At 43.3% G+C, this 11,223-nt stretch overlaps 1 protein-coding gene across 1 annotated transcript; it reads right to left on the bottom strand.

The window, feature by feature from the left end:
* Window positions 1–3,962: 3,962 nt before the first annotated feature.
* On the bottom strand, window positions 3,963–7,910 carry SMIM30 (small integral membrane protein 30). Its single transcript, XM_072861682.1, has 2 exons — window positions 7,642–7,910; window positions 3,963–6,739 (listed from the first exon to the last, which is right to left on the bottom strand). Exon 2 carries the CDS (start codon window positions 6,676–6,678, stop codon window positions 6,493–6,495), a length of 186 nt encoding a protein of 61 aa, XP_072717783.1. The 5' UTR covers window positions 6,679–6,739; window positions 7,642–7,910; the 3' UTR covers window positions 3,963–6,492.
* Between the last annotated feature and the right edge of the window lie 3,313 nt (window positions 7,911–11,223).

The raw sequence follows: 11,223 nt of genomic DNA, 5'->3' as shown, positions 1-11,223 counted from the left end.
GAACTCACCCCAGCCCATGCACATACCATATTTTAAAAGATTATATACAGGGTTTTTAAAAATAAAGTGTAACATACAATACTAAATTTTGAAATGTGAAATCTAGCATGGAAGACGGTTAAAGATGTATAAGCCACACAGCTATTCCCAAATGTCTAAACAAATACCTGATCATCTGTCCGGCTTTTGTCACAGCAGGAGGTGGCTCCGTGGAGCGAGAGGGTAGCAGTGGCCTGGGCGTGCATTTGGCACCCAGGGAGACCCAGCTGTCTGTCACTTCCTAGGCAGGATTTGAGGTTATCCAGCATCCCTTGCATCAGGACAGCCTGCTGCCATAACACTGGCATGGGAGGTGGTCGTGGCAAAGTTGTATGGGGTTCAAAAGACACAGTTTGGTCACCCCTTTAGGAGAGCTTAATTTCATTTTAGGACAATGAAATTTTTTGAGCTGACTGCACTGAGATTTTCACCAAGGCCATAATTATTACTAGATAACACTGACTTGTTCTTGGAAAAGCACTTTTTGCCTATTTTTAATGTATAATAGTTTCTGGGATTTATGTTTTCTTTCTGCAAATACAATAGAATGAAAAACATGACTGTGTGACATTTATTGCTGAATAGTGGTTTCTTATTGGCAACTGCTCCAGATATACGATCAACATCTTTAAGTTTTATGAAGAGATGAAAAGTGACTTAGGTAAGGCCCATTGCAATATTACTTTTTATGAAAAATGACTTTTTTTTTTTAGTAGATATAGACTATAGTCTATAGACTCTATAGATGATATGCTGTCTCCAAATCTCAGGTAGACTTTTGGAAGTTGACCACAAATGGCCTTTCTGAAAAGATCAAACCTTAAAAAGGCATAATTGTTCCTTGCTAGTCATGCAGACACTGAAATAAATATGTGCTTTCGAGGAAAAATGAGTCAACATGGCTTCTGCTAATCCTTCAGATCATTTGAATAGATTCAAATAAAGTTTAAAACCGCTACCCTGTGACTTCTGAACAATCATGTTAGGTTAAAGTCTGAGAAATAAGTGCAGGTATTGACCATGTAATTTCCATAGCCATCTGAGTTCAGAAACAGGTTGGCAGAAAATGTCCTTGAACAGTTCTAGAATTAATTAAAGACATTCTTGTTCCACAGGTAATTAATGAAATGGAAGGGGAACATATTTTGATAAAAGTGACAATTTTCTTCACTTTAATTGTGCCAAGATTAAAATTGGTCACGTTTTAGGACTGCTCGTTTTCTGTGAGAAGGTAGGGAAGGGACATGCAGTTCTATTATTTATTATTAGTATCAGTGCAATGTGTGCAAAGAGCTGCACAAACAGAAGAACAGAAGAAAAAGACCCTTCTCTAGTAAGTTTTACAGAACTGTGTTGCTCTGCAGCATTTTGACTCCATTCAGGAAGATAAGGTAATTTTCATGCTTTTATACTTGCAAAGTGGAGAGTAGCAGTATGAAGATGTGCGCAAACATTTTGGTGCCTTGAATGAATGGCAGCTGGGAAAGCTGCCGGTAGTGTTGGTTCCAGTTAAAATTTCCAAGACAAAGACTAGCGAGGAGGAATACAGCCAATACAGGAAGGCTCAAGCAGAACACAAACTTTAACGCAACCCAGCAGCAAGCTCTAGTTTTCTACAATAGCGTGTCTGGGGACACGATTCTTTCTTCCCTGCCTCTAATGGTTGCAACTCCTTGGTCTGCTGGAGGCCACTCCACTTTCAGGCCTTCACTTACACTGAGGGCTTATACAGGTCTCTGCTTAGCACTCTAAAGGGACATTTTGTTTTGTTTTTCTCATGAAAATCTCTGTTCTGATCTGATCAGATGAATGATCCAGAAAAGGCTATGCTGACTGTCTAGTGTGCCCTGCACCTTAATGTGACAGAGCCTCCCATGTATTTTCAAATTTCATTACAGAGAAACTGAGCTGAGGAGACCAGTACAACATCTGGAAATATTCTGAATATAATGTTATTGCTGTTTTATTTTTAGTTCAAAGTAGATGTGCTTTTATGGTATTTACCATACTGTGCCTTGGTATGTAAATTCCAGCTTGCTTGCTAGAAAGCTTGCTTTCTGAATATTGGAAATACAGTATTTAGGTGCTACTGCGTATTCATGTGAACTGAAAATCTTCATAATTTCAAAACTGGTTACATTCTTTAACAATTTAACACTTAGCAGTGTGGTCACTATCTCATGTATTAAAAACAAGTCCCTTAAAAGTTTTTAAGATTGATTTCAGCAGGAATTAAGTGTCTTGGGTCCTGTACATCTTTAGTCATATCAAATCTCGCCCAGTATGTTTTGCTCCATTTGGTTCTGAATTAGTGGTCTTATTTTTCTAATCTGGTGAACAACCCGCACTTTCTGTTGACTTCAGATCATTTACTAACAATTTGTTCAAGTGTAAACCGGGAGGACAAGAAGATCCAAGCCCTCCTTTCCACCACTCCTAACAATCTCTTGTCATTGCATCAGTTTAGATCTGCCAAACCTTTCATCAGATGTAAAAATGAACGGAAAGGTTACTTTTGTAGTATAACGAGCGCATTTACCATGGTAACAGACCTATTATGGTTCATCCATTTAGTCATGTTTTATCTTATTATAAATGGTGAACTCAACTCCCTACTCTCTTCTCACAAAACTTATGTAAACAGTTTTGTGCAAAGAGGAACCAGGGCTTCAGACTCTGGCTAGTCAGTACACAGGAGTCTCTGGGCTAGGCCAGGGACAGCTCCCATGGCAGGGGCATGGTAGCTGAGAACCACACGCACAACACTCATCAAAGGATATGACAGGGATGCAAACATTAATACCTGTAAGCATGTAAGGGTTCTCAGATGGAAGATGCCATAGAATTGCCAAATCTCATGATAGTATTAAAGCAGCATCACCACCAGCAGCAGGATTTATCCGAGTGGGAGAAAGGGTTCCCAGCAGTGGTTTATCAGTTTTCATACACCCAGAGAAGCAGTGCATTAGGAACTGGGTGAAGTGTTTGTGTTCCAGCCCCAGGTACTGCTGTACCCAGCAGAATGGTAACACCTAGCTGGTGTGCAGCACTTGAATATACACCATGAGGAGCAAAGGGCTTCTGTCCATTCACAAAGGGACCGTACGCTGACTGTTAAATGTTCGTAAGATGGCTGGTTTTGAGCTACGCTATTGTTAAAGCAGATGGAAATCATAGCAGTCAAAAGCTACTCGTTCCTGACTTGCAGCTTTCTTGCACTAATTAGAGGGTAGGTTGTATTTGTTAAGAGGTGGGCATTGTCAGGCTGTTTTTGCTTTCTGCTCTGAAGACAGCGACTAATGGTATTAGTTTAGTGCACAAAGTGAACTGCTTTGTGCACTAGCTGAAGTCCCAAACAGAGCTAGAACCCTGTTTTCATAAAATGCTGGGATAAAACAAGCTCTTTTGAAGTCTAAAAAAAAATTGTATCATTCAAATAACTATAAAGCACTAGAACATAATTTTTCTTTAGAAAAAAAGAAAATGGTCCTTTACATCCTTAGGTCTCCAGCTAGAAAACTGCCATAAATGGCTTTTGTGGTATAAAGGCAACGACATAATAGTAATGTTGAAAATTCAGTCAAAAGGAAAAATAAATACTTCAGGTTTCCCTCCTACCAGAGAAATGGGCTTCTTCGCAACTGCAAGCTACCAGTTTCAAAGTAAGGGGACCAGCGCCCTTGAAGTGCTGTAAAGTAACTGGTATTGAAACGAGATAAACAAGTAACAGGACCAAGAGAAGTACACTCAATGTACAAAAGTTCAACTGAAAACATACCTTACACCACATTAGTTTGTAAAGTCACCTATTGTAAGGAAAAGTATGTAAGAAAATAATATTTAATATAAAGAATTTCAGCAGTTTCAGCCATTTCTGTCATCCCGATTTTCTTTTTCATAAGAACTACTTCATCAAGCTGATGACAAATCATATGTGAAAGTTTATTAAGCCAGAAGAAAAACAGGGGTATCCAATTTTACACTCAAGTCATCAACAAATGCAAGTCTTTAACAATAAAGCTTCTGTCAGAAGCCAGGAAACAATGCCATTATGCTGTGCAAGCACCTTTCAATGAAGTACATACAACTTTGGGCAAAGAACACAGTTCCTCATATCCCTATCGCCTGATGCTAATTACTCTGCTAAAATTTTTTTCTCCTGCAGTGAAACTGTTGCACAATTCTGTGAAACTATTGCCAGGGATCTTTTCCAAAGTGAAGATAAAGGAGTCTGTGAGAGCAGCTTGTGATAAAATTTATTCTATTGAAAGAGCAATATTTAATATTCTACTGAAAAATTGGCAAAATCCTCTAATTTTGGGAAATATAAAGTGAATTGAGTGGTGATTTTGTGTTTGGTTTTTTTTAAAGGTAATTGTTTAGCCAAGCTGGAACATGGAAGATCACACTTGATGTGTGCTTGCATCCACCCAGTTGAATAATCACATACAGGATCATCTACTGCTGCTAGGCAGCTTTCAGAGGTGACAATACTGTCTGAAGCTCCTCTTAGGGCTGTAAATTTCATTTGTACATAGTAATTGTGCACCATGTCCCCTTCTGACTTTTGGAAGCCACAGAAAGGGTTCAAGAGCAGCTACCTGGCAAGACTTGCATCTCGTCAGAGTAACTTTGTGACCGTTATTATTTCTGTAACTTGAGAGCAGAAACCTATATTCTTGTGGCTTGCTGGGTTGAGTCCTACAGTTTCAACCCATGCAATTCTGGAAGCTTTTGTTTCACCTTCCTCCCTCTATCAAACATGAGAGAGGGACATAAATTGCAAGACTGAAATAACCAGGGCTTCTGTCTCCTCACAGGCTGGAGAGAGAAGTCAAACCATACACAAATGGCATACAGAAATCTTAGAATTTGGAGAACATGATCTGCCCACCCAATTACTTACATAAGACTGCCTGACAACTCTTCTAGCCATTGCTTTGTGCTCTACTCAGCAGAGACACTTACAGAGGAAGGGGAGGAATAGTATCAAAATATATAGCTCTGCATCACATTTAACCTTTTCCCAGCTCTGAAAGATAAAAGCCAAGATTTCTAGCAAGAGTGCAGTGTCCACAGCACAAGATCAGAAGGAAATTCTGTGAACTGTGGAGAGCTCACCTTCCTATGCTCCTTATTCTGCTGCTGTTACAGTTGTGTTCCTTGTCTCAAGTGGACATCTAGAACACCCTAACAAGCCAGAGGGACTTGTGGTAGACATTCGTGGCTGTGCCATTTCACCTTTGGTACTTAAAGAAAGAAACAGGTCCTGGATATGCTACTGAGTAGAGTCTTTCAACCATATACCATACAATCTGACTGAGCATGACCAGAATAAGACTATTTACATCTCCCATTTTGCATCAGGATTTTTTTACTTTGGTTTTGGTCCTAATCTTCTGTGGAACTCATATGCATCAGTTAGGTAAGAAGCCTAAATGTTTAGCTAGCAACATAAGTTTGTCATGAGGAAGACACGTGAGAACAATGGACCTGTTGACTAAACCCAGGATTTTAACAAAACATTATTTCCATATTGCAAAAGAAACATGTGCACAACTCTCTTGTTATAATTCTAATAACCCCATAATGCATAAATACTACACACAATTCCTCATTAAAATAGGCAAGTCTTCAGTATTGGGGAAAAAAAATACAAACACCAAATGAAATAAGCCTTAAACCTGGTGTGCCTAAAGGAAAGTTGAGTACAAAAAATAAACAAGAGACAAAAAACATATCCCTAATCTGATTTAAGTAGCCTTATGTGTGCTTTTCTGTGAAATACATGTTGAAGAAAAATAGTGGTCCCATTCTTAAGTGTATCTACTTGGTAACAAGAACACAGGCTACAGGAGAGGCACATTCTAAAATAAAAATACATAAGAAAAAAAAGTTTTTCATGTTTTCTTAGTTCTCCGAAGTCTCATCCCCGTGACAGCAGAAGTGAGCTGTTAGGTGTTAACTGTCATTACAAAGAATATGAGCATGTGCACACAAGTCAAAGCAGTCTGCTCGCTAGCTATCTAGTTAGGAGTACTTCCAAAGCTCTGTCATCCTGACTGGAAGATTAATAGCTGCTTCCTCCTGACTAACCCTTGAAACCAAAATTGTGGAACTTGTTGATGGTCTCCTTCACATGTTCCATTTATAAACATTTACTGTGAACCACTCTATGGTTTTCCTTCCCCATTCAAAAAGTTCTTACCCTTCTCTAAGGCAGTATTTAATCACAAGCAATATAAAATCATCTTACTGTCATGAGGACAGATCCTACAAATCCCTTTTACTGAGTACAGTCTTGATTCTGTTGTATTGCACAGTAAGAGGGGTTTGCAGAAATATCTACTACATGTTTTTTGAAAGTTATCCAGAACCGAAGCTGTCTTACACCCCAGATCTCAACCCCAAGCTGTGTTTGGAAATTGACTTCATCTGAGCATCTTCTTGAAATCATTGCTGCGCATTCCTTTTCCTTGCGTACAAGCCAAGGCAGGCACAGAATCCGACGACACTGACAGCAAGGCCTAGTAGGAAGGCAATGGTATCTCCTGCGTCCAGGGCTTCAACTACTGGCAGCACCAGCAGCAATGAAACAAGGACCAGGAAAAGTTTTGAGGTGTTCTCCGTAGAAGGCATGCTGATGACCAGCTGAACCCAAGGGGAAGTTAAACGAGGAAAGCAGGTACTTCAGCGGTATCTACAAGGAAAACAAAAGGAACATGACAGGATTTCCGTTCCTTTCCCCCTGAATTGTCTTGCCAAAAGCCAACCAATGTGATCGATGCATTACAAATATCTGTATGGTACTCAGGAAATTTCGCTTTTATCTTCACAATTACAGAAGTAAATGACTTACTGTCATGAGATAGCCACGGTGGGTTTGCTCTCTTGTTACGCAACTCTGTGGAAACTCATCTTTTGGAGTCTTACCATGAGGTAAAGTCAGAACAGGCTCTCCTGCCTGCAGCCATCAGTGCCTGCTTACTTCATGCTGTGCTATGTGGGCCTTTTGCACGAGGTGTTTAGCACTGGGTAGCTGCTGCACACCACTTACCCACGCCTTCTAGTAAAGGGCATCCTCGGGATCCCTGTGCACGGGGAGACTATTGCACACCAGTGAGGATGTGAATTTAACTGTCAGCCCCTCCCCGGGTAAGTGCCGCTGTGCAGGACAAGTAAGTGCCTTACTGCAGGACAAATGCCCTTCCTGTTTCCTCCAACTTCGGAAGCGTCCCTTCGAGGCGCACGCCGGGACCAGCCCGGCCGGACCGCTCCGCACTGGTTTTCCCGCAGGAATGGCTCACTCCCAGGGTACACACGACAGAACACCGCGCCGAGATACTCCGCCGCGGCCGAGGCCGCCTGGGCCACGCGGAACAAGCGGCTTTTCCGCCAGCCCCCCGGCCGGGCCGCTGACGGGGCTCTGGCCCGCACCCCGGCCGGCCCCCGCCTCCCCCAGAGCGGGCGCGAAGCGGGGCGGCGCGGCCCCCGCTCGCCCGCGCCCCGGCCCGTCCCAGCGCCAGTGGGCCGGCTGCGGGACGGCCGCTCCCGGGGGCAGCCCCCCGCGCAGGCCCTGGCCGCACGGCGCCCTTCAGTCACCTCCTGCCGCCGGCTCCGGGCTGGGGGACGTCCCCGCTCCGCTCCGCGCCGCGCCGCGCCGCCGGCGGGGCCCTCAGCTCCTGCGGACGCCGGCCCGCGCCGCCTCGCCGCGCTCCCGCAGCCCGGCAGCGGCCATGACAGGAAGGGGCGGTGGCGCGGCCGGGGGCGGGCGCGACCCGGCCGGGCCGCCTCCCGCTCCCGGCACGCACCGCCGCCGGGTGGCCTGCGTCCGTACACCGCGGCCGGCTGCTGGCGCCCGCTGTGCCCCTGTGATTCCCGTGGGCGGCTCGGGGGCGCAGGCGCTGCCAGCGGCCGGGGCGGCACCAGGCGCCTGCGGAGGCCGCCGGCGGCCCCGGGAGCGGTGCCCGCTGGGCCGGCGTGGGCCCGGGGGGATGGAGCCGCCTGCGGGCGGCTCCCGAGCCCCCGAGCCCCGGCCCCCGAGCCCCGGCCTGGGGTTGCCAGGCTCCTCCCGAGCGCGGCTCCCCGCCAGAGCCGTGTGGTAGCCGTGCGGCGTTACGGTGAACCTGAGCCTAGTGAGCGAGTCAGTGGAGAGCGGAGGCCGCACGTACGCACTGTGGCTTTACTGAAGTGAAATTACAAAGATGTACCGACTTGGGCTGGTTGTCTGCTCTTTTCTCTAAACAACAAATAGCACGAGTTAACCTTTAGTTTGACTACAGGCAGGGCCTGCTTCATTTCAGATTTGGGCACTCTCACGTGCAACAGTGATAACGGGTAGTAATCGGTGCCACCATAACCAACTCCTACTCTGAGGAAAGCAGTTAAAGCAGTTTTATGGGGTGGAGAGCAGCATGGTGCCTTGTAAAACAAAAAATTAAGACTTAGGGAAGTGTTAACCAGGTAATTACCTGAGATCACCCCTGAAACCTAAGTAAAGCTTGTCCCAGTTTTTATCTCATTTTTGCTTTGGACAAAGCTGCTTGTAGAAATACTGTGTTACACCGTTCTCTTACACTGAGCAGGGTTAAAATGTCTTTCTTGTAAATGCCGCAGGGGGATACTAGCTAGTTCCTAGTCAGAGCTCAGTTTTTATTTTTCAGTGGAAAATGTGTGTGCTTAAGTTTGGATGAAAGGCCTGTAAGCAATTGTTATAAATTCAAAGTACGTGTGTGTATCTTTGGAATGCTCGCAGAAATAACCAGAAGAAACTGTGCTAATCTAATGTCAAAATCAACCTAGAACTAGTAATCCATTCCATCAAGTATTAATTAATGAGTGAGAACCCATGTTCTCACAATGTTTCCCTAGATTTGTGCAAAAAAACAACTTTTGTAAACATTTCTCTTTACAGAAAGTTTCTGATGAGCTTCTTAAAGAGCAGTGGAAACCCACATAGATTGTTCAACACACGTATTTCACTGTAATTGCCCTTGAGCAACCATTCTTCATGCTTACAGGAACTTCAAAAGTCTGAGGTGGGATGTTACTATTGTGCTGATCATCATTCTTAATATTAACACCCTTCTTTTCCCCATCTGGATCCATCAGCTGCCAATTGTCTTAGACGATAAACTTCCAGGGATAGGAAAAGGCTTTTTGTTCCCTCTTTCTACCAAGTAGCATGAAAGCATCTTCTTTATAAGCAGCAGTGCCTAGACTCTCTGGTAATACAAATAATAGTAAGTATCAGTATAACTCGTAAGCATCTGTTTGATTAATGAAACACCTCTTTCACAGTTTTAAAGATCTGAAATACTTGATGCTTCACGTTCAGTTCTGAAGGCATTTTCTCAAGAAGCTGATGCCAGATGAATTTACTGGAGAAAAATCCTGAAATTTCTGAGAAAGTTGTCATGACATGGAGGAGAGTAATGCTATGATGCCTGGCCCATTCCTTAATGAATCACAGATAAACCATAACCCCTACAGAACTTGAAGAGTGGCAAGGAGGTAGGTGTCATCTTAATCACTGCTGTTATCTCAGAGAGTGGACCTTGGAGTCCTGGCCCTCTTAGTTCCTTGCTTGGCCTATTTACTGCATCCTGCACCATTAACAGGTAAATGTTACACTGTTCTGCAATGTCAAAAAATGTTTAAATCATCCCTGTAAATTTCAGTGCTGTATTTGCTGTCACCACTACTTACCAACTAAGATTTTCAATAGTTGTCATTTAGTCCCACAAAACAGATGCGAGGGGGTTGAACAATGACTTTCAAGTCTATCTTTTGTAACTAGGAATGTCAGTACCAAAGAGCTATGGCATCTTTGGACGTAAGTATTTTGAAGGTGAGGAGTGTAAAATCCAAGGGGAAGACTAGGCTTAACATACTCATCTTACTATCTCTCCCCTCTTCTCAACAACTACAAATTTACAGGCAGTTGAAATGACATGCAGAAGTACAGTAGGGATGTGGCAAATACTGATTTAAGATATATAATTTATTAGTAACATCATGGAAGTACCATTGAGAGCTAGGAAGCAGTGCCATTTGGGAATATTTCTTTGGCTTATTAGGTCTTTCAATGCCATTGTGTTTTGTAGCTTTGGCTTCAGAAACAGTGCTGCTTTGGAAAAAAGCCAACAAAATCTAAACAGTGGAGGAGGCTCTAGCAGTTTTTCTGCTGTCTGAATAGCAGAGAAATGTGTATTCAGCTTCAAGCTCTGCCATCAACTTCCTGCATCACCTCAGGCAAATCTTCCTTTTGACCTATCACCGCTTTGATTGCTTAGCTCCAGCTATTATGTAACTAATATTCAGAGGAAAGATGGAGAATTCCCAGAGCTGACAAGCTAAAGCTTTGTAAATTTTGAGCACAAGGCTAAGGAGCCCACAAAGCTTGTGTGCTGTGCTCACAAGCACAATACGTGAGACTGGAAATTGAAAATAAAGTGCACTTTCTGGAGTGGAAAAAGTTACAAGATAATCAGCAGAGCAAGGCTACACCCTGAAGGGAGTGTTAGGGTTTTTTTTCCCCTCCTACTTGGTTCATCTTCTTTTGAGAGCCATTTGTTTATTGCATGACCACACTGATCTGAGAAGCTTTCTGATCAATTTTTGGACTTCAGTTGTACTGCTGTAATGAGAAATGCTAACTCTGATTACCGATAAGACATTGATTACAGGGCAATGATTATCACTTCTACATCAACATGTTCACCCTTGAGCTACTTTTCCCTGATGATACTTAATCTGGCATTTTAGCTGTCTATCACTATGTCCTCATCTTTTCACTCACAGATCTACGTCCAGTTTTTCTCCTACAAAAAATGTAACTTGCTTTATTTGGACTTGACTGGGTGCTTCTCTCACTTTGAGAAAATAGACTCTACTGCCACCACCTTATTTGCTTCTGCAGAAAAAACAAAGTTAAAATACAGCATGAATTAGTTCTGTCATTAACCTTTTCCACATTTGCTTCTCCGTCTCCTGTCACACAAATATTGACTTCATTATTTCTCTTCCTTCCTCTCTCATTATCCCCTCCCTTCCTATCATGTGCGTCTACTTCATCCTGCCTTCTTTTTTCCCTTCTATTTGTCAAAGTCCTTAAGTTTCCTCTCAAATAAATGTAGATAGTCACAGACGTTCCCTGTCATGAAAACACCAGTTGGATTCCCT

Source organism: Ciconia boyciana, chromosome 1, assembly GCF_034638445.1.
Source record: "Ciconia boyciana chromosome 1, ASM3463844v1, whole genome shotgun sequence".
Classification (NCBI taxonomy): domain Eukaryota; kingdom Metazoa; phylum Chordata; class Aves; order Ciconiiformes; family Ciconiidae; genus Ciconia; species Ciconia boyciana.
The sequence above is the reverse complement of the archived record's forward strand: the minus strand, read 5'-3'. Positions and strand labels throughout refer to the sequence as shown.